The 27,962-nt window shown below is 40.2% G+C and overlaps 3 protein-coding genes across 6 annotated transcripts in view; 2 read left to right on the forward strand and 1 right to left on the reverse strand.

Annotated features, from left to right (window-relative positions):
• The window catches only part of kank1a (KN motif and ankyrin repeat domains 1a), a 49,982-nt gene extending 36,270 nt beyond the window's left edge, over positions 1-13,712 (forward strand). The window contains exons 3-12 of the mRNA XM_028033566.1: positions 2,139-4,694; positions 6,892-7,017; positions 8,524-8,632; positions 8,949-9,152; positions 9,852-9,939; positions 10,413-10,632; positions 11,334-11,476; positions 11,789-11,989; positions 12,928-13,026; positions 13,103-13,712. Coding sequence (XP_027889367.1) covers positions 2,139-4,694; positions 6,892-7,017; positions 8,524-8,632; positions 8,949-9,152; positions 9,852-9,939; positions 10,413-10,632; positions 11,334-11,476; positions 11,789-11,989; positions 12,928-13,026; positions 13,103-13,165 — 3,809 coding nt within the window. The 3' untranslated portion in view covers positions 13,166-13,712. The remainder of the gene's footprint in view (positions 1-2,138; positions 4,695-6,891; positions 7,018-8,523; positions 8,633-8,948; positions 9,153-9,851; positions 9,940-10,412; positions 10,633-11,333; positions 11,477-11,788; positions 11,990-12,927; positions 13,027-13,102) is intronic.
• Positions 11,885-22,035, reverse strand: LOC114154470 (cilia- and flagella-associated protein 157-like). 2 transcript variants are annotated; one of them, XM_028033570.1, is made up of 9 exons: positions 21,842-22,035; positions 20,476-20,732; positions 19,027-19,180; positions 17,788-18,055; positions 17,591-17,712; positions 16,079-16,229; positions 15,765-15,904; positions 14,879-15,022; positions 11,885-12,019 (listed from the first exon to the last, which is right to left on the reverse strand). In XM_028033570.1, the coding sequence occupies exons 1-9, from the start codon at positions 21,982-21,984 to the stop codon at positions 12,013-12,015; spliced, it is 1,386 nt and encodes a 461-aa protein (XP_027889371.1). In that variant the 5' UTR covers positions 21,985-22,035; the 3' UTR covers positions 11,885-12,012. The 2 variants fall into 2 exon arrangements, with proteins under 2 accessions (XP_027889371.1, XP_027889370.1); XM_028033569.1 differs by lacking the exon at positions 11,885-12,019 and adding an exon at positions 14,510-14,724 and having other exon boundaries at positions 21,842-22,023.
• Positions 21,343-27,962, forward strand: part of dmrt1 (doublesex and mab-3 related transcription factor 1) — a 39,193-nt gene continuing 32,573 nt past the window's right edge. For 2 of the 3 annotated variants that reach the window (XM_028033571.1, XM_028033573.1), the window contains exon 1: positions 23,720-24,000. In XM_028033571.1, coding sequence (XP_027889372.1) covers positions 23,776-24,000 — 225 coding nt within the window. In that variant the 5' untranslated portion in view covers positions 23,720-23,775. Of the gene's footprint in view, positions 21,348-23,719; positions 24,001-27,962 lie in introns of those variants that run through there. The other variant, XM_028033572.1, reaches the window with a different exon arrangement.

Below are 27,962 nucleotides of genomic sequence, written 5' to 3' on the forward strand. Positions count from 1 at the left end.
GACCCATCCTGTTTGGAGAAAGTTTGAGCTGCAGAGGAAACCAGAGCATAAAGTTTGACATGTACATTAGCTGATCTGTTTGTGTGGAGAACAGACTGTTATTGTGGAGAGCTCCCCTCCCCTGCGCCACAGAACCGGACTCTTATTTGGGAAGGGAAGCAGAGGCGCGCCGGATTGGGCGAAGCAGCTGTCCAATGGTGCTGCAGAGCAGCGCTGCGCTGACTTCACTGCAACTTATTTTCCTCCTCTTGTGGAGAGAGGAGTGAGAAGGGAAGCGGCCTGCTCTGGGCTCTGTCTGCTGCCTGAACCAGAAGAATAGCGAGCGCGTTGTTGGTCTGAGGTGAGTGAAGCCGTAGCAATGGGATGAAACCCCCATAATCCTGTTTCAGCCGAATGGGAAGGCAGAAGCTGGGCGGGCTGGGAGCACTGGGAGGAAGAGCGGGGCTGTTTATTTCCAGCCTGTGTTTTCTTTAGTTGGTGAGAGTTCCAGGCATACCAAGAACAAGACGCTGTATTTATCCGGGTTGAACGCAGCGGCCCGGAAAGCTGGCGAAGCCGCTCCGTGTTGGAGCTTGAACTTTGCTCCGATTGATCCGTCTTCGCTGTTTGCGCTCAGCGCGGGTCGTCTTGTCTGGATGAGCTGAAATGTTGACGGTAGGATGGATTTTGGACCAGAACATGTTGACTCTGTAAACAAGCTGCTGAACTGCGTTACCTGTTGAATTTCCTCCGTCAGACCTGCATGGTTCTGAACTGAGTTTAAGCAGAAAGATCCCTGACGCTTTCCCAGCTCAGATGGAGACGTGTTTGTACTTGCAGGCAGTTTGTGGTGATTGTTGCTGGCCAGATGCATTTTTTACAATCACAGCTCTCTACTGATGTCAGGGTTCTTCAGAAATGGAAAATATTTACATGTTTGCTGCTGCTGCTACTTCCATAAACGATTTCATACCAACTGTTGAATTATGAAATCACCACAAAAGTGGAAAAATCTCCTTTAAAAGTTAGTTTAAGTTGATACTTTTTTTTTTTTTTTTTTTTACCAGTTTACATAAATTGACAGATTAATTCCCTTTATTAAACCAAGTTAACTCTGACTGACCCGTCTGGTGGATGGTATTTATTGGCATATTATTTATTCTGGGGATTACTCTGGAACTTTCCATACAAATTCTTCTTTTTAAAAACAGAATGTCTTCAGTCAGAGGCTTCATCAGTTACACTGTAATACAGACGGCTACAGGAGATCCCTCCTGTCCACCATCGACATCTACAACTCGTTAAAGAAGATTGTAAAATAAATACAAATATTTAACTTGGGGATTAATAAAGTGTTTTTGAATTAAATAACAGTATTTTTTCCTGCATTAAATTTAAAGAATATTTAAAAAATGACTTGTTAAATGTCAAAGTGAGTTCAAAATATTTCCCTAGTGGTGGGAAATGAAGTCTGGTTGTAGAAACGTCTGGCCTGATTTCATACCTGGAGACACTCTGGTATAAAAAGTCCAGCAGACTTCTGCTAATTCTGGAGCTAATTTCTCATTTTCAGCTCTGAAAGCGTTTACCAGGGTTACCACCAGGCTTCCCTTAGATTACGTTTTCCTGGATAAATTCCAAAGCACTAATTTACTTGGCTGATTTGTAAACTTTCAGATAAATAAACTTCAACAGCTGAAATTTTATCGACTGATAAGAATTCTTCAAGTATAAAATAAAACACAGACAACAAGATAACATATAATAGCCGAGGGCATTATAGGACGTAAATTATAATGTAAAAATTAAATTGGTCCTCAAGTTTTGTTGTCTTTCTGGGGCAGATATAATTTGAGTTGAAGTTAGCGCGTTAGCATCAACTTCTGCTAAATACTATGCTGGTGTTGCAGTTTAGCATGAATTTCCGCTAAATACCATGTAGATGTGGCGCTTTGGCATTCAGCTAAATGTTGTGTTGGTGTAGCGCTTTAGCATTAACTTCTGCTAAATACTAAGTTGATGTACAATTTTAACATTGTTTACTAGAGTTTTGGGGTTGGCGCAACCAACTTTTTCTGCTGATAAAATATTAATGTTGAGCTTTTTTAAAAATGTTTTGAGAAAAGCTGAAACGCTGCTCTTTCTGTAATCTCTTCCAGAAAGAGCACAAACATGCCTGGGCGCCGGAGATGAGAAAGACTCCTACTACGTGGAAACTCCTTACGGTTACCAGTTAGACCTGGATTTCCTCAAGTATGTCGACGACATCGAGAGGGGCAACACCATTAAGAAGCTGAGCATCCAGAGGAAACCCAAAGCGGCCAGACCTCTGGCAACCCCTCGGGGCAGCACTGCGGGGGGCGGCGCCCGGCCTGAATGGACCTCCACGGACTCCCTGTCCTCCTCCAACAGCGACGGCAAGCAGTCTCCGGTCTTTTTCACCTCACGGCACCTGGACGCCGCTCCGTTGACCCCCACCCTCCCCAGGGCGACCGGTGACGTCCCTTTGGGTCAATCCTACTTGGCTGAGCAGAAGCAGCTTCTTCCGCCGCCCTCACCCAGGTTTGCTCCTCGTCACAACCCCCAAGTGGAAAAGACGCTCATGGAGACCCGTCGTCGTCTCGAGCAGGAGCGTCTGCTCGTCCAAGCGCACATCGAGCCTCTGATTCCCCGCCGTCGCCTCGCCAGCTTTGGTGGAATGGGCTCCAGCAGCTCCCTGTCGTCTCACTCGAGTTCAGTCGCGGCGAGCCAGATCTCCCCCAGCACCCACCAGCCTCTACCCATCAACGGCCTTTCTAATGGGGAGTATAACCCCTACTACTCACAGTCCAGAGGCAGCTCCATCCGCCACAGCCCCATGAGCTCAGGCGTCGCCACGCCGGTGACCAACGTCAGCCCGTTGCACCTGCAGCAGATCCGAGAGCAGATGGTCGTGGCCCTCAAGAGGCTTAAAGAGCTGGAGGAGCAGGTCAAATCCATTCCTATCCTACAGGTGAAGATTGCCGTTCTGCAGGAGGAGAAACGACAGCTGGCCGCTCAGACTAAAAACCAAGGTGTCGGTGGCTTCCGCAAGCGTTCCTACAGTGTGGGCAGTGCTGACCAAATGGAGAACTCCGGATCCATCCAGAAGGAGACGGAGCTGCGCATCGTTGAGCCCGAGGCGCAGGAGCAGAGCGCCCAGCGGCTGGAGGAGTTCAGGCGACTGGCTGCTGAGGTCCAGGCTCTGGAGAAGACGACCAAGGAGAATAACGTTGCTGAAGTTCAGCCTCAAAGCCTACAAAAACAAGTCCTCCAGAAGTCAGTCGGTGTAGTTACCGATGAAAACATGAACAGTCTTTTGGGTTCGCTAAGCAAACCACAAAAAGACAGCCGTCTCCGGGATGTAGGAGTGGTGACGGAGCGGCTGGAGACGCGGAGCGCTGGAGTTGTTGTGACGGAGGCCATGCTGGGCATGACCAGTGAAGCTGACAAGGAGATCGAGCTCCAACAGCAAACCATCGAAGCTCTGAAGGAGAAGATCTACCGCCTGGAGGTCCAGCTCAAAGAAACCACCCATGAGATGGAGATGGGGAAGCTCAAACTGGAGCTCCAAGCAGCCGGAGGGTCGAACAAGAAGAAGGCCGACAAGGGGCTGATGGTGAGGCCGGAGATGTACAACGCCTCGGTGGAAGCCAAAGTCCAGATGCGCAGCCAGGGAGTGGGCGACCATCTGGAGTTCATCCTGCAGACCCAGACGGTGGGAGTGTCCTGCCAGCCCAGCGTGCGCAGCGTTGCCACCGGACCCGACCTCCCAGTGGACCAGTGGGTGGTGCATCAACGGGTGGAGACGAGGCACCAGCAGGTTGGCATAGAGCCGAGTATTTCTGAATTGGGAGTAAACACTGAGGAGTCGTTGGATGGACTGGGCCTGTGCAGAACCGCGGCGGAGCCGATCAAGCAGTCCAGATCGGTCGGCTGCGGGGATTGCTCGGTGGACGTCAACATCACTCCTGTGAAGACATTTGTGTCACAAGGAACCGACCCGGATGTTGTCTGTAAGATGGACTCCGCCGTTATGGCAGCTCCCGATTCGGCGTCACAGCAGACTGGTACCGACACAGAATACGAGAGCAGGTCCACAAACACGAGAACGGCCGAGGTGACGGACTCGTTCACGGACATGGAGCGGAGCAGCTGCGACAAGCAGACCAACACGGCGCCGCCCGAGACGAGGACCGTTGCTGTTGGGGAGGGGCTCGTGAAAGACGCCCCAACGACGGCAAAGACGCGGTCGGTCGCTGTTGGAACCACCAGCGACGTCGGGTCGCTTCCCAGCAAACCAAACCCGACCAGAATCAAAGAGTGTGGAGTCGGCCCGGTTAGCATCCACGACAATTTCCTGATTGGTTTAAAAACCAGGAACATCGCATGTGGTCCATCTCATCCTCCCGACTCGGCCCCAAGCAAAGAGGAGAAGACCGGAGCCACCGCTGCAGCGCCGCCACCAGGGGGCGTCGGACTGGACCACTACATAGAGAGGGTGCAGAAGCTGCTGCAGGAGCAGCAGATGCTGCTGGCGGAGAACTACAGCGAGCTGGCGGACGCTTTTGGCCAGCCCCAGTCCCAGTTCGGGTCCATCAACAGCCAGCTGGTCAGCACGCTGTCGTCCATCAACTCGGTGATGAAGTACAGCAGCGCGGAGAACATCCTGGCGCTGCACTCGGACTCCTGCAGAGGTGAGGATGTTTCACATTCTCCTGAGTTCAGTTTCCAAACAAAGCATTCCTCTCCCTCCGAGAGCGCTTCAGCAACATGTGGCTCGGCTGATGATTGGCTCACAGTCATGCCAGGCAATTAAGGCATAGTTTCAAGGGCAAACAACTGAAAACACACACACACACACACAACCAAAATGTGACTTAAGCGGCTCCGTAACAGGCCTGGTGAGGCTCTAAATATATCTCAGAACAATAAAACACTTATAGGCTGACAGGATTTTTTCCTATTAGTATTTTAGTTCCTTAAGTGCAGAAATAAATAAATATGCTTCATATTAAAGTTATACATAAATAAATAAATGTGGCTGAATATTTTCTACCACAGTGACTTGTGGTAATGTTCATTAGAACCTCAAATATCTTTGTATTTTATTGGGATTTTTGGCCTGTCACCATAACAAAGTTTGCTGGACGATATTTTGTTGCAGAAATTATTGTAATAAGCAAAAATATTGTCATTTTGAGACCATTTTGAATTAATAATAAAGTAATTAATAGTGACATTAATGCAATCCTCTCTCCCATATTTGGTCTGCAGACCGTTTCTCTCCAGAATAATAATCTTCCCAACATGAATGTTTGCGCAGCGAGGAGCTAACGTTAGATGAAGTGTTCTGGTCGTGTTCAGACGAGGCCTAAAGATAATCCTGATTGGATCAGACAGACCAAAGTTATCCCTGACCCTAAAAAAATGCAGCGAGGTTTTGGACCGGACCCAGCGCTGAGCTCACTGCTGCAGGGCAGGCGGCCGGCGGCGCCGCTCCACTCGCTCTCCTGTTTGTGTTTTGTTTTTTCTGTGGGCCGCCCCGCCTTGGCTAACGCCTCCCTATTGATGCTGATTCATGGCTCCCTGTGCGTTACGTAACGATCACTCCTCCTGACCGGGTTCTGCAGTTTCTGGGCTTTCTGTGGAGCTCTGAGTGACTAACCAGTTCCCTCTGAAGTAAATAAGTTCACCAGATTTAACAGCTCTGAACGTAAAAAAAGCTGCAATTCAAACGGTTTTATTAAGTGCTGCTGTTATTTAACAACTGCATAGAAATAATAAAATATAATCAGTTTTATTTTGTTTTTAGTCACTTAGTCTAGACAAACGGTTTAATTATTGTTTCCAGCGGTAAAGACGTATAAAAAGCCTTAGCAGTAGCACAGTGGTCACTAAAAATGTGACAGTTTTCGGTTTCTTCTAGCTCATTTTATGGCTAAAAAACACTAAATCTAATAAAATCTTTCCACAAAACAAACCCTGGATTTTAAATGAATAAGAAGCGTTTTGTCTAACACTTTAAACAAAACCATTAATCTGTATTAAACGTAATCTAAATGCTAAAGATGTTTCAGAATGATGCCAGAGAAAAAGCTAAATACATGGAAAAATACAAAATCTTACCAAGTATTTTTAAAATAGTTTCTACTGCAAATATCTTAGTAGAGATGAAAGTACAAGTAACTTTTTAGCAAGATATAGGAGCTTGTTTTCAGTTAATATTTCCTTAATATTGATGAAAAAGTTCTAGTTTTGTTGGAAAATTATTTCACCAACAACATGGGAAAAATGTTTTACTATAAGTTAAATAATCTGCCGATGGAACTGTTTCATTTTTATTAATATGAAGGAATTATTGACATAATAAGCCTCAGCATGTTGCTGAAAAGTTACTTGTAAGTTGGTTTTGTCTCATTTTTAGTGTAATAATATATTTTCACTCAAAACTAGTTAAAAAAACAAACAAACCCCAACTTGGTAAGGTTTTGTTTTTGCAGTGTAAATATGTGGGGAAGCAGCTCATTCTAACGGTTGAGTACGGTGGAGGATCTGTGATGCTGTGGGTCCGTTTCTCCTCTAAATACATCAGAAACCTCCACAGCGTGAAATCTTATTGGAACATTTTTTATAACAATGTGATGATTTTATTATAAAAATCTGAATTTGGAAGAGAAGAAAAACAATAAATCATCAAATAGAAATGATTGAGCTAGTTTTAATTTATAGGCAATTAGTCAATTTATTCACATTTATATAAATGCTGTTTTGTTTTCATGTGATTTTGTTTGATTTAATCTTCCTCTGTGTTCAGCTGCAACATCTGAGCGATTAAAAAAACCAGATGTTTTCATCTTTAGATCAGTTTGTGAAGTTTCTGTCTGCCTTCAGAGCGCAGCCTGATGCTGCCACTACCAGGCGCCGAAGCTGCAGATCGTCCTGAAAACTCGCCGCAGCAGATCAGCGCCGCGGAGCAGAAGAGCCTCATGGACCTGCAGATGTCTACGGCGCTGCATGGTATCCGTCCGTCCATTTGTTTGTTTTCATCCATCCATCCAGTGTAAATGTATCTAGTGATTAATGGTTGGTAACGGCTCCCTCCACCAGCTGAGGTGTGTGTGTGTGTGTTTTATCAATCAGATAGAGTTTTTGTTCCTGGAGGCTCAGATTAGCAGCTCTAATCTCACCTCACTGTAATCTGAAGATAAACAGCAGACAAAAGATGAGGAAGAACAAATATCACCTGCTCACACACACACACCTGTCAAAACACGGGAAACGAGTCCAATGACTGCTACTGAACACACACACACACCCTCACACACACACCCCGGACAAACTCACACACACACGCTGGGTTCATGCTGTAACTTGATGCTCCACACTTGCAGCCTCTGCTGATCCCTGTCAGCAGAAAAGAGGGAAAAGACAAGAGAAGATTATCTTCTCTCTCTCCGTGTCTGTTTCTCTCTCTCCATCTCTGTTTCTCTCTCTCTCTCTCTCCATGTCTGTTTCTCTCTCTCCATCTCTGTTTCTCTCTCTCTCTCTCTCCATGTCTGTTTCTCTCTCTCCATCTCTGTTTCTCTCTCTCTCTCTCTCCATGTCTGTTTCTCTCTCTCCATCTCTGTTTCTCTCTCTCTCTCTCCATCTCTGTTTCTCTCTCTCTCTCTCTCCATGTCTGTTTCTCTCTCTCCATGTCTGTTTCTCTCTCTCCATCTCTGTTTCTCTCTCTCTCTCTCTCTCCGTGTCTGTTTCTCTCTCTCCATCTCTGTTCTCTCTCTCTCTCTCCGTGTCTGTTTCTTTCTCTCCATCTCTCTCTCTCTCTCTCTCTCCGTGTCTGTTTCTTTCTCTCCATCTCTCTCTCTCTCTCTCTCTCTCTCTCTCTCTCTCTCTGTGTCTGTTTCTCTCTCTATCTCTCTCTCTATCTCTCTCTCTCTCTCTCTATCTCTCTCTCTCTCTCCATCTCTGTGTCTGTTTCAATCTCTCCATCTCTCTCTCTCTGTGTCTGTTTCTCTCTCTATCTCTCTCTCTATCTCTCTCTCTCTCTCCATCTCTGTGTCTGTTTCAATCTCTCCATCTCTCTCTCTCTGTGTCTGTTTCTCTCTCTATCTCTCTCTCTATCTCTCTCTCTCTCTCCATCTCTGTGTCTGTTTCAATCTCTCCATCTCTCTCTCTCTGTGTCTGTTTCTCTCTCTATCTCTCTCTCTCTCCATCTCTGTGTCTGTTTCTCTGTATTTTTGGTTTTTCTCAGATCTTTGTATCGTCACTGAGATGCTTCCAGTTTTCGTCAGTTGAGCTCAGATAAATAAGTAAACTTTTTATTTAACAACAAAAACAATTTGAAGTTTTGATTCTACAATCTGATTCCTACAAAAAAAAAGAAAATAAAAACTAAGCAGATTATTTGCTTAATTAAGAGTTCATGCTTGATTTATTGTTGAGGCAACATTTTGGGTCATTTTAGTTTTAAAAATGTTATATTTCTTGGCCCCGGTATAAAGGATTGTGTTTTCCTCGCTGCAGGTCAGCCAGGAAGTCAGAACACCCTGAAATCCATCATGAAGAAGAAAGATGGCCGCCCCGACGCCAACGGCACCAAGAAGAACCTGCAGTTTGTTGGCGTCAACGGAGGGTAAGCGAAACATTCAGCTGTTTCGTTCTGATAGAGTTGGAGAGTAACATTTAATCAGTTACATTTACTGGAGTAGCGACCTAGAAAACTTTTTTTAAATTTATTTTTACTTAACTAATTTTATTATGAAGTATTTCTTCTCTTTTTCTCTTGAGGAATTTCTTGGATGGCTACTTTTTCCTTTTACTTGAGTAAAAATATGTCGAAGTAGTGCTACTCTTAGATAGTTTTCAATAATCTGCGTTTTATCCTCTTTTTTCTTAAACTCACATCCAGTTGATAAAATCTGATCCCTTTTCGCCCCCTTGTGGTCTAGATATGAAACCACATCAAGCGACGAGTCCAGCTCTGAGGACAGCAGCTCTTCTGGGTCAGAGGAAGAGGAGGGAGACGAAGAGAAGGAGGAAGAGTACCAGGAAGTGGGAGGAAGGAGAATCGGGGAGGAGTTCCAGAACGAGGGAGCCGAGGATGAGGATAAGAAGGACGAAGAGGAAGGTTCAGAGAACGAGAAGAGAGAGAGGTCAGTCACTGAAAATATCAATTTCTTTTATGATGGGAGACGACTGATCACAACAGTTTGATCGATTATTTCTGATCAAATACACAAACTTCTGAATTTTTCTGTTCGTTAATTTCATTGAAACTAAAAAGTCCCACCATTTTCCGTCTGTAAACGCATCAACCAACAGGAAACCTGAACCACTTTGAGGCTGAAATGCCTTGGTGCATAAATGGGGGTAATTTTATAATTCTTTAATTTTCTTTTGGATTTTTGGTTAAATAACCTGAAGGATATTTTTCCCATTTTCTGTGTTTTAGTCCTGAAAAATCCGGTTATAAAATCTCTACCTGTTTTCAATATTTAACGGGTCTTTTTTCACTACGTCTCCATGATTTTTTTTTTCTTGCTGGACTTATCAACTTGCTCTCTTTCAAAAACTTGTTTACTTTCATTTCTGATGAAGATTTATGAATTTTAGTAACATTGGATTGTGATTAGAGACCTAAAGGTCAAGCAGCTGATGAAGTTAGCATAAAAAAACTGATTGCGCCTCAAACGTCAACATAAAAAACTCTCTTTTTCTGATTAATGAAGTCAAACTGTAATATGTTGCTGAAATAATCTACCTTCAGGTTTTGGTCTGTCATATTTCAGAAAGCAGGATGTAAAGACATAATCCATGTAGGTGTTTATGAACCATTTTCTTGTGTTTTGCAGGTATGAGCTGAGTGAGAAGATGTTGGCAGCGTGCGACGTTCTCAAAACTCACCTCAGCGACTCGAAGGCAGTGAGCAGCAAAGATCTGGTGAGAAACTTTCAGTTCTACTCTCAGTTTTTATCAGGTTTTCAATTATTTATCCACAAGAATAAAGTGAAATGTTACGTTAAAAATTTGTGATTAAGTTCCACAGCACATCTGCATGTTAAGTTGGCCAAAGTCAAGCTAGCATAACTAGCGTAACTGACTTATTTTCCTCTCCCTCTCTATCTTTATTTAATTAAAACTTTTTCTTAACTTTATCTTGTTGTCGTAGAGTTGACAATTAGCAGGAAAGCACTGTGTCGCTTTTCTTTTGCGCATCATGCGTACATTTAAGATTTAGCGCGTTATATTGATAACAGCTAAAACCAGTGCTAGTCATCAGCTAGCAGCTTTTTGCCCTTTAGCAGGGATATGGGGCGGGTTCTGGCGCACACAGCGTCACTGCAACAGGTCCATATAAATAAACTTGATAGCTTGACATAGAACCGGGTCAGTAACCCGTCCTGCCTCCACAGAGAACCAGCCTCAACACGGTGCAGCATGAGTGGTTCCGCGTGTCCAGCCAGAAGGCGGCGCTGGCGCCCATGGTGGAGGACTACCTGCGCGCCTTCGAGGCCGTCTCTATGGACGTGCTGCGCCACGTCGTCAACATGGCCGACGGCAACGGCAACACAGCGCTGCACTACAGCGTTTCTCATTCCAACTTCCAGGTGGTGAAGAAGCTGCTGGACGCAGGTGAGAGCTGAAACGTTTCGGATCCACAGATCTTCTTAGCAGAAGTAAGATTTTATAAACACCTTCAGTCTAAAGACATTCAAAAATGATCTGTAGCTGCATTTCCATTACAAATGTGTGTAAAACTAAACAAAGGTCGATAAAACACAATTTCCAAATTGTGATATTTCCATTAAATAAGAAACAATTAAAATATGTTTATTCATGTGATAAATCATTAAAACCATGAAGAAGAAGACGACGACAGGAAGTGGTTGATTCTCAAACCACTTCCTGTCGTCTTCTTCTTCATGGTTTCTGCCAGTAGCAACATCCAGTTGCTGGTCATGGGACACATGTGATGCAAAAAACGTGTTTCCATTGCCGATAAAATTTTATGAAGGAAGTAAATTTAAAAAAGCAGAACTTGTAGAAATTATGTTTATTGGAGCATTGACTGCAAACTTAAGCTTAACTTAACTTAAACTTAACAGAAGTCAGAACCCAGAGGTGGGATTGTGATGTGATGCTTCACTGACTTAATTTCATAACTATCATAATTTTTAGTCTTTGTTTACTTCCTGATTTACGGCCTCTGGTTTCTCCTGGTGCAGAATTATTACGCATCTTTTACATCGATAACGTAAAAATCACATAAAATGTGACATGACTGTTCAGACTCTGTGTGTGTGTGTGTGTGTGCGTGCGCGCGCGCGTTTCAGACGTGTGCAACGTGAACCAGCAGAACAAGGCCGGCTACACGCCCATCATGCTCGCCGCTCTGGCTGCCGTGGAAACGGCGAAGGACATGTCCATCGTGGAGGAGCTCTTCAGCAAGGGAGACGTGAACGCCCGCGCCAGTCAGGTGGGTCACTGGAGGTCACGACCTTTGAGAAGGACCCGCCCTCCCCCATCCTACACACCTTATTCAGATTAAACAAAGTTAGTGTCAAATGTTTGTGCTGTTGTAATTAAGACAAGAAAAGTTTCCAGAGGTCACCAAAGTTGATCTTTTTTAAGTTTGCACTGGTTTGTGTAGCTAAAATCTCTGTAGCCCAGACGACTGACACAAAATTAATTTGATTTTATAAATATAGGAGGGTTGGTTAACCTTTAGAAACATTTATTAATGACGCGGCAGCAGGTGGGGTTTAAAACCCTGTTTGTCGTCCTGCAGGCCGGTCAGACGGGGCTGATGCTCGCCGTCAGTCACGGCAGGATGGACATGGTCCGGGCGCTGCTGGCCCACGGAGCCGACGTCAACGTCCAGGACGACGAGGGCTCCACGGCGCTGATGTGCGCCAGCGAACACGGCCACGTCGAGATCGTCAAACTGCTGCTGGGCCAGGCGGGCTGCGACGCCACGCTCAGCGACAGCGTGAGTTAAACTCCACCCAGTACCTAAAGCCTGCAGAGAATTAAAACACACAAAAGTCCTGACCCGGAACCTTCGCATTCAGTTTCTGGTACGCCTATAAATCTGATGCACCAGTGACATTGGCCAAAAGTGGTGGACAATAAAGCTGCTTCTCACAACTCACTGGAGTTGATTTCTGCTTCTAAAAGCGATCTGATTGGGCGCTGAAAACAATATTGTTGTGCTAAAAGCAGTTAGCATATTAGCAAAGTTATTCAAGCCTAAGATAGCATCTGAATGCTAAACATGTAGCAGGAGCAGAGGCGCTAACGCTAACATCAACGTCCAGAGTCCCGATTTGTTCAAAGAAGTTCAACACCAGAAAGCTGAATGGATATAAAAGCTGTTTCATCAGACTGAAGATTAAATAACAGATTAAAAACAATAAATATTTCCATTGTTGAGCTCATGTTTATTTATTCAATAACTTAGTAGGAAGAAGGGTTTGGAATGAAAAATGTTGCTTATTTTGTTGATTAAAATGTGATTAATTACAGCCTCAATATAATACTACTAGTGCTAGCTCAATTAGCACATTATTTCACTTATAACATGAGAAAAATGTCTTGTGAAACAATCTGCCAGTAGAACCAGTACTTTTTCATTAAAGTTAAGAAATTACTGAATTAAAACAATATCCTATAACTTGTTGGTTTTGTCTTATTTCAAGTAAACTAAGATATTTACAGTAGAAACTAGACTAAAAAAATACTTGGTAAGATTTTGTGTTTTTACAGTAGAAACGGCTGAAAGTGCTGCTGAATTGTTTAGGCTTGAATCTGAATGTTTAAGATATGACAATATCCTAATTTTCTTGCACAGAATGTTTCAGACTGATGAGTGTTTTTATTTTAGTATTAATAATATAAATATGTGCGTCTGTGTGTTCCTCCCTGCAGGATGGGAGTAACGCTCTGTCCATCGCCCTGGAAGCCGGACACAAAGACATCGCCGTGCTGCTTTACGCCCACGTCAACTTCTCCAAAGCCCAGTCGCCTGTGAGTTTCTGTTTCCATGGTTACAGGACGACCTGTCGCTGACTCGCTGACCCCTTCGTGTCACCGTGTCTTTCAGGGAACGCCTCGACTCGGCAGGAAAACTTCGCCCAGCCCGACGCGGAGGGGAATGTTCGACTGACCCCCGACCCCAACCAACGCTGCGCTGCTATTGGTTCTCATAGAACAACCCCTCCTCCCTTAACCCCGACAACCAATGAGATTCCTGGATCTTTTTTTTTCTTTTTCTATTTATCTACGTATTTTCTTTCCACCTCGATGAGCCCAAAGTGCCCTTTAAATATGAATGTAACCTTCAGATTGTGCCTGAAATGTCTCGTTTGTTTTCTTCTCTAAGCTCAGATAATCATTTAAATCCACGTTTTCATATCCGAGTGGAAATATTCCCATCATCCCAGCCTCAAACAAACCCCTAACAACCTAACTGTACTTTTGAATACTTCCTAGTACTCCTCAACAATCCATGAAGTTATATATTTATCAGAGTATAGTTTTTAATGCAGATATGTATTTCATTGTACATACAGTCTAGTTGTTCACCAGTTTGTCTCGTCTGTAATATAAACGTCGTGCTCTGGTGTTCGTTAAGGTGCTGACTTTCATCTTCACATGAGAACTGAAGTGCCTGAAACGTTTCTTTTAACTGTTGATTAAAGAGTTAAAATCTGCGTGTTTGTTTTGAATTATTGCAATATAAGCTCTGTAAACATATATTCATATTATTTAATAATCTTTCTTTTCTTTTCTCCTGTAAAAAGTCTGATTGGGCTGAAATACCCTCACTGCACCAGTAGATGGCGATAATAGATCAAACTTAAAGATCCTGATCATATCTGAAGCATTTCTGGTGTAAATATTTCCCATTTCCTCTCCGTCTTTAATTATTTGATAATTTTGGATGGACATTAAACAAAACAAGACGCATCCAGGAGAAAAAAATTAACTGCTCCAGTTTCTGTGTTTCAGGGAGAAAAACTCAAGACATGTTGATTTTTTTAAAAGTTCTTTATTACAAATGATTTACAAGATAAACTTTTCATCTAAAAACTGACTGGAACTGAAATCTGTTTGAAAATCTGTTTAGGTAATTAGTTTGATGTATGAAGTTGAATAATTATGAGAATTATTTTAAAGGCTAATCTTAGTGCTGGATAATAAATCAGTAGCAATATAAATTGTCATTAAAATGTCATCAATAGATAAAACTTATCTATAGATGATCAATGAATTGATACATCAATAATATGTTATTGATGTTACATACTATGTAACATCAATAAAATGTCTTTAGTTTCCCTACATGATTCAGCTAAAAACAGTTAAATTAACTTTTGGTTAAAAATCATTCCAGCTAAGCAAAAATTCAAAGAAATCATTACGAAACCAAATTATGATTAAATTCCCTCAATGGGTGAATTTAAGTTGTTTTGGAGAACAGCAACCCTCTAAAACAAGTTTAAGAAAATCACTTTGTGCAGGAATATTTTTACTAAATAAATCCTACAGATGTAGGTCTGAATCTCAGCAGAGGGAACGTTTTCTGTTTAAATATATTTTTCTGTTATGCTTAAATCTTTTCTTGTGTTTTTCGGATTTATTTGAAGAAAGTTTTGGCCGTTGGACTGTTTGGATGAATGAGAAAAGTTCACAGAGCTGGAGCTCTTCTGAATCGTGGGCTTCCTGAGTGAAAGAGGAGACAAATTAAACATGTTGTGAGAATCATTTTAACTTAAAGTTTGATAGAAGCTTTAAAAAAGTCCTAAAGCATTAAAAGTTCCTGAAAATTAAAACAAAACGAGTCAGTCTTCTACTGACTCGTTTTGTTTGAACAAACCTGTGCAAAGGAAGGAGGCTGCTGCACGATGCAGCTCCCGACCTGCAGATGGCGCCTCTGGGTTTCGGTCCGGGTTGGGAAACCACGCAGGATTCGTGGGTTCTGTGACGGGACGGCTGGGACTGGAAACTCCGATTTTCTGCTCTGTTCTGACACAAACGGCGACGAAATTCAGTCTGGAAAACTTTCAGGTTTTCATCCCAGAAAAAAGAAACATTTTTGTTAAGAACGAGGATCAGTCCTGACTGCGCAAATCAGTTTGTCAGGAGAAATTTGTGAAGTTTTGCTGCTCTGAAGAGAATCATCATTCATCTAAAGTGGATTTTGATCTGTAATTTTAAAAATATATATTTTTTACATATTTGTTTAAACTACCACTATGTCATTTGTTATGAGACAGATAATCGGAGTTCCTCTGCTTTCTCCCAGTGCTAACTAGGAACAACCAATCAGAGCCAGGAGGCGGGTCTTAGCGCTGTCAATCATCCTGCATGTGAATGCCATGTAACTGTTAACGGCGGATAAAGAGTTTTTCTGGTAAGTTGTTTTTCTGCTGTTAGCACATCTAGCAATGAGTACAGGAGGATGACTGACAGCGCTAAGCCCCGCCTCCTGGCTGTGATTGGTTGTTTTTGGTGCATTCCTTAAGAGGGTAATACTAGCTCAGGATGGAGGTGGTGGAGATCAATCTTTTCACAGATTATCTGCCTCATAGTCATATTGGTGACTGTTTAAGCAAATATGTAAAAAAAACATTTTTTATAAAAGTTACAAACTGAAGCTTTAAAAAACATCAACATGTCAAGTTGCAGAGATCAAACCTTGGAGTTTGTACCTGCTGTGTGTAGCTGCAGGTTAAAGCGTGCAGTAAAGCGTGTGTTGTTACCGTGGCGATGCCTGGGACCCGCTCAGCCTCTCTGCAGAGGAACAGCTTCCCGCTTGTCTGTCCAGAACCTCCTGCAGGTTCTGCAGCAGCTGCCTCCACTGGGGGGCGCCGTCCACCTCCTGCTGCTCTGCTGGAGCCTCCTGATGGAAACAAAATTATTAACCTGCCAGGTTTGGATCATTTCTTATTATTATTCTCTTTATTTTGTATTTTTTGTCAACGGGTGAACAGAGATGGACCATAATTGAGTTGGATCCAGGTTTTTAGACAGTACCAGGAGTTCTGGTTGGTCCTATAAATCCTGACTCTGGTACCTTCAGGGCCTGTCGGAGAGCGTAGGCCGCCTCCTGCAGGATGCTCTTCATCATGCTCCTCCTCTTCCTCTCCTCCGCCAGCTTCACCTGAAGCTGATTCCTCTCTGATTGGCTCCGGCTCCACTCTGCAGACAGAGCGGCCCGGTCCAGTCTGAAAACAGAACCCAGCTCTTCCATTACTGAGGTCAGCTTTTCAGCGCTGCCGCCCAACAGCACCACTTATTTATGGATCCATTCAATAAATTAGAAAATTATTGTAGTTATTTCAGTAACTCCAACTCTAAGTGAATCATTACACTGCAAAAACACAAAATCTAGTTCACTGTCAGGTTATGTAACTTATAACAAGATATTTTTCTCTTCTTATAAAAGAATTAATCTGCCAGTGGAACTAGAACTTTTTCATCAATAAAGAATTATTGACTTAAAACAATCTCATATATCTTTCTGAAAAGTTACTTGAGTCAGTTTTGTCTCATTTCAGGTGTATTAATATATTTGCATGAGAAATTAGACCAGAAATTCTTGGTAAGATTTTGTGTTTTTGCAGTGTACAGAGATTAATTAGACAAAAATGTATGTTTTAACATCTTTTTCTCTTAATTAAGATGCTTTCCTGCTAATGTTTAATGATTACATCAGAACAATATAACAATTATTTTTAAAAACAGGAAAGTATGTTTAATATCTGCTTTTAACTTTCAAATCTGTCAAACAAAACTCGTCGACATTTATATTCTAATTTAATTAATTTGACAATTAGACTGTAAGGTGGGCCAAATTTAAAGCTAAACTTGCATAAATCAGCATAAATCAGCACCACCACAGCCTGGAGATCAAGTTAAAACTGTAAATATTTATAATTTCTCTGATAAGGAAGTTAATTATCAGAAAAGCAAAACATAACTTTAGAAAGGAAAGTTAAAGGCAGATTATTTCACTTATAACATAATAAAATGTATTCTTAAAAGTGAAATAACTTGCCAGTGGAAATAGAACTTTTTCATTAATATTAAGAATTTATTACTTGAAAAGTTATTTGTAAGTTAGTTTTGTCTCATTTGAAGTGTAAAAAATATATTTCTACTAGAAACTAGACCAAAACACTTTGAGATTTTGTGTTTTTGCAGTGAAGTTATTTCAGTAAATGATTTTGTTGTTTTGAAACCATTTTAACGAAATGTAATGGTAATAATGGCATAATAATGATGAACATTTAAGACTGGAACTGGAAGACATTTTAAACATCTAAAATACTTTAAAAAACAACAGAAACAACAAATAAAATGAATTATAAAGACTCTGTAAACAAAATGATCCTTCAATAATTGGTTTAGTTGAGGTCAGACTGAAGACTCATCATCCAGTTTTTGGTAGAAAGAAAAGCAACAAATCATATAAATGGAAATGATTGAGTTTGCTTTCATTCATCATGTGATTAATTGATTTATTGATTAATTGATTTATTGATTAATTGCGATAGGCCTCGTCACCAGTGGAGTGGATTTTGACCTGAGTGCCTCCATGTCAGCCAGGACTCGAGCCTGCTCCGCCTGAATCCGCTCCAGCTGCTGCCGCTTCTCCCTGTCGTCCTGCTGCAGCCGCTGCAGCTCTCCTGTGAGCTGCTGCACGTCCTGAAGGAGAGCAGAGCAGCGCTGCTGAGGACCGAACGGGACGCCGGCACGCCGCTGCAGAAACCTCCCTCTCACCTTCTGACGCATGCAGCCGGCCCGCGCCGCGCGGCGCAGCGTCTCCTCCAGGATGTCCGTGTCGATGCTGAGCTGCTTCTTCCTCTCCCTCAGCGCCGCGTTTTCCCGCTGCAGGGAGCGGCTCACCGCCGACAGCCGGCCCAGGAGGCTCTGCAGCTCCGAGTTCTCCTGCAGAACGGACCGGGTCGCCTCCGGGAGCTTCTGCTCCACCAGATGCTGGACTTGCGCTGACATGGCCGCCACTTCTCTCTCCAACTCCTCTTCTAACCTTTTCCCAGGTTGGAGGAAACAATGAGACAGAAACATTGAAAACGTCAGACGTTATTGACATTTTGTATGCTATAAAGGGCATTAATATGTGTTTTCCAGACTAATATAGCATAATCAAGTAATGTTAACTTTATTTGTTATATATCAAATAAACTGCAAAAACACAAAACCTTGCTAAGTATATTTGTTTGAGTTTCTAGCTCCAGTATTTTATACACTTGAAATAAGACAAATTTAACTCACAGGTAACTTTTCAGCAAGAAACAGGAGTTTGTTTTAACTCAATAATTCCTTAAATTTGTCCTGGTTCCACTGGCAGATTATTTGACTAACAAGACAGTTTAACTTGTGGACCAGTGGATCTTTTTCATCAATATTAAGGAATTATTTACTTAAAACGAACTTCCAATTTTGGCAGAAAAGTTACTTGTAAATTTGTTTGGTCTTATTTCAACTGTACCAAGATATTTGCACTATAAATTAGATCAAAAATACTTGATAAGATTTTTTATTTTTGCAATGGCGTTAAATTGGGAAACTTTACTTCCCAATTTAAAGCCTTGAAATTGCTTTAAACTGGCTCCTCAGTTAACCTGTAACCACGTTTTTGCCAGCGTTGCTCTGAGAAGCAGCTCCTACAATGAGCTCAGTAGTTCCACCAGGTGTTTGCTAATTGCTGCTGGCTAGTCTGAAGGAGCTCAGTGGGGGAGGAGCTACGCCTCACAGGCGAGGCTGGGTCCACCCAGGCGTTTTGCACAGCTGAATTGTTGCCATGAAGATTAAAGGATTTCTCAAACATGCATGAAATAATAAAGGCACAACTCTAAAAGCGGTTAAAAGTGTCCAGATGTGGATGTGAATACTTTTGCAAAGCGCTGTAGTTTAGACTGATCAGAGGAGAACAAACTACAGGATTTTATCTTTATAAGTGTTTCAGGAACAGCAGCATGTGATGTGCTGCATCTTAACCTCCTCTTCTCCAGCTGCGCCTTCATTTCCAGGTTGCGGATCTCATCTTTGTGTTCTTCTTTCTGACGTTCGAGCTGCTTCTCCAGATTCTGCATGTTGGTCGCCAACCCGTCCTTCTGCCTCTGAAACTCTTCCAGATCACACAGTTTCCCCGCTGGCAGGAAAGGAAGAGAGGAAGTTAGTAAAGTTTTGGTTAGAGACACAATAATCTGACATTAATATCTGTTTTGGTCCCGAAAAAAATCTAGATTTTTTATTGGTGACAGTGTGCCTGATCCATCAGGGCAGCTCTAGTCAGTCTACTTCTATGCTTTATTTGTTTTATATTATATATAGAATTCCTGATCTTACTTTCTGAACCATTCGAAAAAAGGTTTATTTTAGGTAATCAACCTATTGTTTTTGTCAGTTTATTTATTTTACATTGGCTGTTGACTGAACTAATTAAAGATGTTTTTAGATGTTTGACCACATTTGTGAAGCTATTGGTGTATTTAAGTGTGCTGTACTGGTGCAGAGTTATCAAATAAACGTGTAATTCAGTATATTTATGTTTATTTTTAAAAAAAAGAAACGTTTTAAGTCAGTTCAGTTCAAATCTCAGATATGAGAAGTGAATCGATGCATCCCTAGTATTGGTTCACATTTTTTATTTTACTGATTAGTTAATGACAATGATTTATTACTACTTTTTAGGTAACTGTATGGTTATGACTGTGTGTCACACCAATTATAGTCCCACAAATACAAATACTGCTCTTAAAAAACATTCCCATTTATGACACCAGTCACATAAAGAAGCGTAAATTGTATCACTGAACAGCAGACAGTAGCAGCATTTGATAATATTTTAATCGTATTTTCAAATGTATTGATATTTATCGATGTATTAACAATCCCACCATATGGACAGTTTTGTGGGCTTTTAACATCATCAGTTGGAATTTTGTGTGACAACAATAAATCAAAATTCTTGTCATCACAAGAAATTTATTGTGATAAGTGATAAATGATTAATTCCAGAAAACTGAACTGCTGTTTAGACTTTGGTTTTATTACTTCATCTATTTTTGTTTATGTTTGCTTTGATTAATTGATCTTGGATTGAAATAATTCAATGTTTATGGAAGTTAAAGACGTTTGCGGCCATTTCTTGTAGCTTTAGTCTCATTCTGTACAAATGTTGAACCAAACCTCACGACAAAACTCAGCTAAAAGCTGCTTTTCTTAAAAATTGTATTTTTTAAAAACTGCTCATTTCTGCACAACATAAGCACTGACCTTCACAAAATGAAACTTCGCTACATTTTTCCCAGATTAATCGGAACAGAACAGAACGTGACCCTGAATTATCTCGCAGACACGGAGGGGAAATCACCAGAGAGGACGGATTCTGCCAACACCACCACGGCATTCTTGCAGATTCCCACAGGGAGTGAAAAGTCTCACCGAGCGCCGTGTTTTTTTCCTCCAGCTTATCGATTCGGGCCTGCAGCTCCCGCCTCAGCTGGCCTTGCTCCAGCTGCAGGGAACGCTTTTCCTGGACGGAGGTGTGACGCTCTCCCTCCAGCCGCTCCTGCAGCTCGGCCAGCTCCCCTTCCTTCTCTGAAAGGGAGTGCTTCATGTACGCTGTGATGTCCTTGTCCACGCACTGGGAGATTAGGATGTTGTTCTGCTTCTGAAGTTCACCACATTTTATCTGAAACCTGACAAAACAGATTAAAACCCACTAAGAAACTGCTTTGTTTTAAAATGTTCCATTAACTCCCCATTTTACAAGGTTTGGCTCCTTTTTTCCCAGCTCACAGAAAGGAGGAGAAACCGGCCCGCAGCATCACATGCTCCGTTCACACTGCAGACTGAAGTCACACAAAACCAATTTTTTTGCCACTCACTCTGACAACACAGAGAAACCACTTTTGGTGCATTCACAGTTTCATTTCATTTATAGAATAGATCAGAATAGACTTTATTGATACCCAGAGGGAAATTGCTTAATAGTTGGCAACTACTCCATCCAAGGTTTTACATATCAATAATACAAATATAATCACAAGCAATAAAATTTAGAAAATATATATTTACCTTAGAGTGATGTAAGTAATTCAAATATGACAATAATTAAACAAGTAAATAGAATAACAAGGTTTTTGAAAACAAGTAATCAGTAGGATAATAGTTCCATTAATTTTTAACCTTTTGGTTATTACTCTGATTATAAAAATATGAGCAAATCTGGCAGAGTAGCTGTTTTTCAAAAGTAATTTTCTGCTTTACAAAGCTCAGATCACATCTACTTTACTTGACTGGCGTGTTCTCTTGTCTTTCCCATTTTGAACAGAACCTAACACAAACAGTAGTCAATAAAAATTGTCCAAGAGAAACAGGCAGTTTGAATAATAAATTTCAAAGCCTTGAAATTATATTTCCTCAGAGACTGAAAATAATTGTAAAACTGCAGATTTTGTTACAAATAATTTTGTAATTTTCTTCCCATTTATTAAATTTACTTTGAAACAGTATTTACAGAAATGAAAGATTTTTTTCCTTAAACCTTTTACAGATTTTTCTTTTCAGATTATGTTCAAATAATTATGTAAGCCACTAAACTTAATGATTGACTGAAGGCAAACTGAAGAGCTTTGAACTGATTTAGATATAAGAACTACAAGTTATAGTGTAAAAGGTCCTTCTAAATAAGCTAAATTCAAACTAACATTAAAAGACAGACATAAAACCGTCTGGACTTGATAAAATGAGATGCAGCTTCACTTTCCAGTTTAAAACATAATCATGGACGTTGTTTTCTTGTTACCTTTCTAGCTCCTCGTTCAAATATCCGATTTGAATCAAATATAATCTCTTTTCTTTTTCGTCGAAACCAGCTTTAGTTGTGATACTTGCTGAGTTGAGTTTTTCCTTGTTTTCGCCGCTTTTTCTCTCCTTCTTTCTGGGCATTGTGTCGGTTAAAGATTAGCTAAAACCTTCCAGTCCTGTTGAGCAGCTAAACTTCACCGTTGCTAGGCGACGCTGCCTTCAGGGCTCTCTGGTAAAGTTAGCTTCATCCTGGTTTTAGCTAGACACAATCGACTATTTTATTGAAAATATCTGATTTTTTTAAATATATATACTTTCCAAAAATCTTTATGAGGCTATTTGTTATTACAAAAGCGTTTTTTAAGCTATATTTTTGTCTTTTTAACTCAGTCTCACTATAGGTTTTGGTGACCATGTTGTGTTCAGGAAACATCGGTCATTTCCAAATGAATATCCCAACTGTTCAGTACTGTGTCTGAAAGTAAAATTCTTTTTAGGGGGGTTTCCGTTTTCCTCTTTGAATATTTTGTCGAGATGATCCTGTCTGCTGTGTGTTTTTCTCATTTTACTCTATTCTCTCTTCATCTCTCCCAACATGTTTTATAGTATTCAGGTCTGTGGACTAAGATTTGATCAGTTCTGAACAATAAAAACAACATTTACATAAACAGGATCTGAGTCTGGGCCAGTTGCTGGAAAACTTTTGAGGATTTTGGTATTGATAAATCTTCAATTACATCTCCTCCTTGGATTTAATTGTCATCCTCAGCTAGTACTTACCAGTACATGTGATGTGTACATCTATATGTTAGAACAAGGTAATTACTTCCAGTAATATTAACTGTTCACTGTATTTTAAATTGCCCTTCAAATGACACATCAGGCTCAGACAGAAAATAATATTAAAACAACAAACTCTGTGTACAAACAAAACGTCTCACTTCAACATAAATTGTAGTTGTGATGCTATGGAGTGAAAATATTGTCAAAAAGATTTGTGCGTGCGTAAAAAGATTTGTGCGTGTGTAAAAAGATTTGTGCGTGCGTAAAAAGATTTGTGTGTGCGTGACAGGATTTGTAAACCTTAAAAATAAAATACATGTTGAAAAAGTACACACAAATCACCTGGTACGCACACACAAAACTGCAGATACACACAAATCCGGTTACGAGTGCACAAATCTTTTTACGCACACACAAATCTTTTTACGCACACACAAATCTTTTTAACACTATTTCCACTCCATATGATTCTGTGTCTCATTTAATTGTAGTCAGACCATGTTTACATTTTACATACAGAAAATTAAAGGCAACCTTGAATATTTTCTTCATAAGCCTGTCATAGAAAAACAAGAAGCTTCCTCAAATTTACATAAGTGTGATATTGTAAGTAATTTAAATGACGTAAACAAAGTAAAAACAAGAATGCATGTGGAAATAATAATGATGATGATAATAATAATAATGGTAAAGAATAAGAGTATATTCCATTCAGTGAATTTTCACTCAAGTAAAAGTAAAACATACTCTTAAAAGTAAAACTTTTCTTGAGTCCTTTCCCCCCCAAAACGTTATTTGAGTAAATGTAACTACCTCCCTCTGCTGTTTGTACACAATTAATGTTTTTTTAACTAGTACTAGTTATTTGTAAGCAATCCTCTTAACAATTACATGTTTCAACTTGTCTTGAAACTATATGAGAGTCAGTTTCTGAAATGAGTGATATATAAAATAAAGAACATTTTCAGATTATTCTAGTTCTTTTATTATTATCATCATTCTTATTTGAAAGCTCCTCTCCCAGTTTGCTCATGGGAGGGGCTGTAATCTCAAATCCGGGCACCAGTATAAAACTGACCCAGTGAACTCCTGCACACTAAACACTGTAACACTTTGACCATCTCTGTTAGCCGAGTGTCCGGAGCCAACATGCCCGCCGTCATGAGCAGAATCCGGCCGATAAAGCCAGAGGAATCCAGGCCGCAGTCTCCTTCCAAATCCCGCAAGTCGCCCAGGATGCCCAAATGTTCCCGCTGCAGGAACCACGGCTTCTTCTCTGCCCTGAAGGGCCACAAGCGCTTCTGCAACTGGAGGGACTGCCAGTGCGCCAAATGCAACCTGATTGCCCAAAGACAGCGCGTCATGGCTGCGCAGGTAACCGTTACTTCTGCCGTCATCCGGCCGTTAACGACTCCCGAAATAGTCCCTCAATTTTAACTCTTTAAATGTAATTATATTGATTTAAAATCACGTTATTATCGCTTTTATTGTTTTTAATTCAAATAAAACGCGAACATTTCAGATGAAATGCATGTTTTCACCGACTTGTGTTAGCATGATTTTGAGCCAGCAAGCTAGCCGTTAATGGCCGCGATGCTACATTTTACTCACATAAAACTGGAAAGTAGCAAAAACTAATCCGTTACTTTGTATATATTTTTAAAATGAATTTAGCAGGCAACTTTCTAACATGTTTAAGTAACAATGATTAGTAATTTTTTGTTTGCTCATATGTTTTGATATTTAACTGGTGTTTTAGAAACAATCAGTTTGTATGTCCGGGGTGTTCAAGGTGCGGCCTGCGGACCATTTGCGACCCGATGACTAATTTTGCTGTCAATGCAGAGATAAAAAAAAATATAAAATTGTTATTTACATCTTAGAATGTTAAAATGATTAAAGTATTAATCTTTTAATAATTAATTTTTGGTAAACTGAACCATAAATTTACACTGACTGTGCTCTTAAATCTCCATTTAATTGACTCACTATCTGCTAAATATGGCAAATATTTCTTAAAAAGAGAATCCCAAATCCACTCTTATTGCTGAGAATAGACCAAAAAGCAAAAATCAGTCAATCCACACAGAAAATGGCAAACTACAGGCGTTTCTTTTAATTGGAACAAACCTACAAAACACATCTTTTGTCCTCAAACATGACTATTTTTTTAATAAAACATTTCTTGAAGAGTTTATACATTTTATGCTTTTTCATTTTTGATGATTTTGGCTGATGTGGAAAAAAGTTCAGATGCCACGGTTGTATGGCAACACAGATTATTTAATTTGAGTACTAAATATTTAAAGTAACAGCAATGTGTTGTAAAAAAAAAAAACTATTAAAAAAGTTACAACATTACAAGATCAAAGAGACTAAAATTTATAATCAAATGATCAAAAGTGTATATATTGGATAACTTATATACAAGTTTTATCACAGTTATTTTGTTACTGTGCTTTTTTAAGTGTATCAAAGATGAGCTGTGCATATATTTTACACATATTACAGGATTATTACAAAGCAACATGTTGCAAAAAGTCCATTCATCATTAATGATTATAACAGATTTCTAATGACTCGTCTTAATCAGCTTTAAAACCAAAAATTACTCTTTAAGACAAATAAACAATCAGTTAATTTTAATAGCAAAGATCCAACTATATGGATAATTTCCCTTTTTTCATATTGAAATTTACACCAAGAACTCCATTCAGAAATACATCCCACACATGTTGCTGGACGATAAATTGTCCCAGAAGTTAATGTGATAAACAATAATGTTGTTTTGAGACCATTTTAAAGTAATATGGTAGATGAGGCATTCTCCAAAATCTATGAACTTTAAATTCTAGTGAACATTTAACACTGGAACTGGAGGACATTTTAAATATCAAGAACAACAAAAACAGTAAATAAAATGAGCTATGGGTCTGTAAACAAAATTGCCCATCTAAATAAAGAGCTGGTTGAGACTGAAGACTTTTATCATCCAGTTTTTGGTAGAAGGAGAAAAGCAATAAACCATGCAAATTGAAATGATTGAGTTTGTTTTAATTTATCGTGGGATTAATTGATTCATTGCAACATGTCTAACTATAGTGCTTACTTCTGACCACTGCAAATCTTTGCTATAGCAGTTTTTAAATCAAAAACAGACTGAAACACCAGCAACATTTAATTTCCCATTGGAATAAATAAATGTTTTTTTTTATTGAATTTCTAACATTTCCTCTCAGTTTGTAGTCAATGTTTTCAATGGGGGAAATAATGTACCTTTCATTTTTATTTCCTGACTTATCTAAAGTGAGCATTTAAAATAAGTGTTAGGAGAACTGATGTTACATTTGTTCTCAAATATAATTAGAAATAGGCCTGTCACGATAACAAATTTTGCTGAACGATTAATTGTCTCAAAAATTATTGCGATAAACGATAATATTGTCTGAAGACCTTTTTACACTGATTTAATGGAAATGATGTAATAATGCATGCGATTTCCTGCCAAAGATAGATACACTTTATTTTCAAAAGAACACTAAACACTGGAACTGATAAACAAAATAAACTAAACAACCAAAAACAAAATAAAATGGATTCTCAGTCTCCATTAACAAAAAATTTACTTGAATAAAAACTAAACAACATAAAGCCAAAGTGGAAATAAATACTGCATTCAACCAAAAGAGTGCAGATTATGAAGTCTGTATATTATGTTGCCCTTCAGTAATAATTAGATTTAAATAGAGAAAATGGGCACATCGACTACCTGATGCAATAGTTCACACTACATGGTTTTTTGCCCCTGTTTTTCCCCTTAAGACAATGTTAGAACGCCGGCCGTTCTAAGATTGTTGCTTACGATTTTGTAACCGATCATCCTGTAGTGTGTGGTGTGTTACGGTAGATCAGGGGGCTCAATACGTCGATCTCGGGAAGGTTTTCAGTTGATCTCGGCAGTTGGTGACAAACTGAACGCTGCCAGGACGATGAGACCAGAACTTCCTCTTCTGACGCGCTTATCAAAATATTCACTAAGATCCTAAATGTCTGTAGCTTCATTAAAGAACAATAATTTTTTTTAAAAAAATCAACAAAACCTGTTAAAATTTATATTCTCAGTAATTATTGTTTCAACAAGGTGTTGCGCAATTCAGTGCGTTTCAGTTCCATTAACAAAAAACAACAAAACAGGCGACTCAAAGACCAACTGACTAGCAGGGCAGGAGTTTACATTAGCTAATCAACCAATAATCGAGAAATAAATATCAAGCCTGGAAACTTGACATCGTAACGGACTGAATGTCACGTTTTTAACGTAATCGCTAAAAGGCGGTTGCCACGGCAACGGGCGTGCTTAACGACAAAGACAGAGAGAGAGAGTGTAAAACGGTAGGAGAATCTCACTGAGGAAGAAATATACTGCATTAGGTTTTCTATCACTTTATTATTTCTGCTATAACTGATGTATATTTGCATATAAAATAAGTCAATAGAGTTTAATATACAATTTTTATGTCTTTGTGTCATGAGGTAGATCTCAGCCGGCTGGTGAGAGAAAAAGTAGATCTTGGTATCAAAAGTTTGAGCACCCCTGCGGTAGATCATCGTTGCCGCTCTGATCTAAATCAGGGGTTTTTCCCGACTGGGAGCTTTAACTCAGCCCATTGAATGTGACAGGGATTTCTGAGGGGAAATTATGGAGGGGAATCCCAAACAGCTGACACCTGAAGTCCAGTAGATATTGGAGATGATATGTGGAAACAACATTAATGTTTATTCAACATTTTGTTCAAAGAATATAGAAATGACAAGAGGAGGAGTTGGAGCCAAATTGCTACCGCAGTTGATAAACCCGGTAACTTTTCAGCTGTTCTTTGTTAACGTGACGTAAATAGGTTATAATGATTTTCATTCAGTCAGGACTTTACGCTGACACTAGCCACATGCATTGCAGGTAGATTGTAGTAAAGCATTGATTAATGCCTGGTTTTAAAATTAGTTAACTGAACTTGTAGCCATTATTTTGTGCCCATTGTTGGACACCACACGGCAGGACCGAACCCGATCGAACCGTTATACCTAGGATTTCTGTCGGCTAATGTGTGGTTTGTCAGGTTTTGAAAATGGGCCGACAATCAGCCGACAGCTCCAAGATCGTGTCGTGTGCACTGGGCTTTACACTAAGGAAATGAGGAAGGGAGGGTCAGTGGAGAGCACCGGAGTTGAGCCTTTTTTCATTCAGTGTCATTAACAGAAAGAGAAAAAGGCCGGAAGAGACGATAATGCCGATAATTAAAATGACGTCGATAGTTTTAATTTATCGTAAGATTAAT

This window comes from Xiphophorus couchianus, chromosome 12 (genome assembly GCF_001444195.1).
Source record: "Xiphophorus couchianus chromosome 12, X_couchianus-1.0, whole genome shotgun sequence".
NCBI lineage: Eukaryota > Metazoa > Chordata > Actinopteri > Cyprinodontiformes > Poeciliidae > Xiphophorus > Xiphophorus couchianus.

What these genes read in the sequence shown, in the direction of transcription:
- LOC114154470 (XM_028033569.1), bottom strand. Translation starts at nt 21,984, where the DNA reads ATGCCCAGAAAGAAGGAGAGAAAAAGCGGCGAAAACAAGGAAAAACTC. An exon ending in GCGCAGCTGGAGAAGAGGAG is followed by an intron (nt 18,056 to 19,026) that starts GTTAAGATGCAG and finishes ACCTGGGAAAAG; the next exon opens with GTTAGAAGAGGAGTTGGAGA. An exon ending in AGCCTCCTTCCTTTGCACAG is followed by an intron (nt 14,725 to 14,878) that starts GTTTGTTCAAAC and finishes TCTTTCACTCAG; the next exon opens with GAAGCCCACGATTCAGAAGA.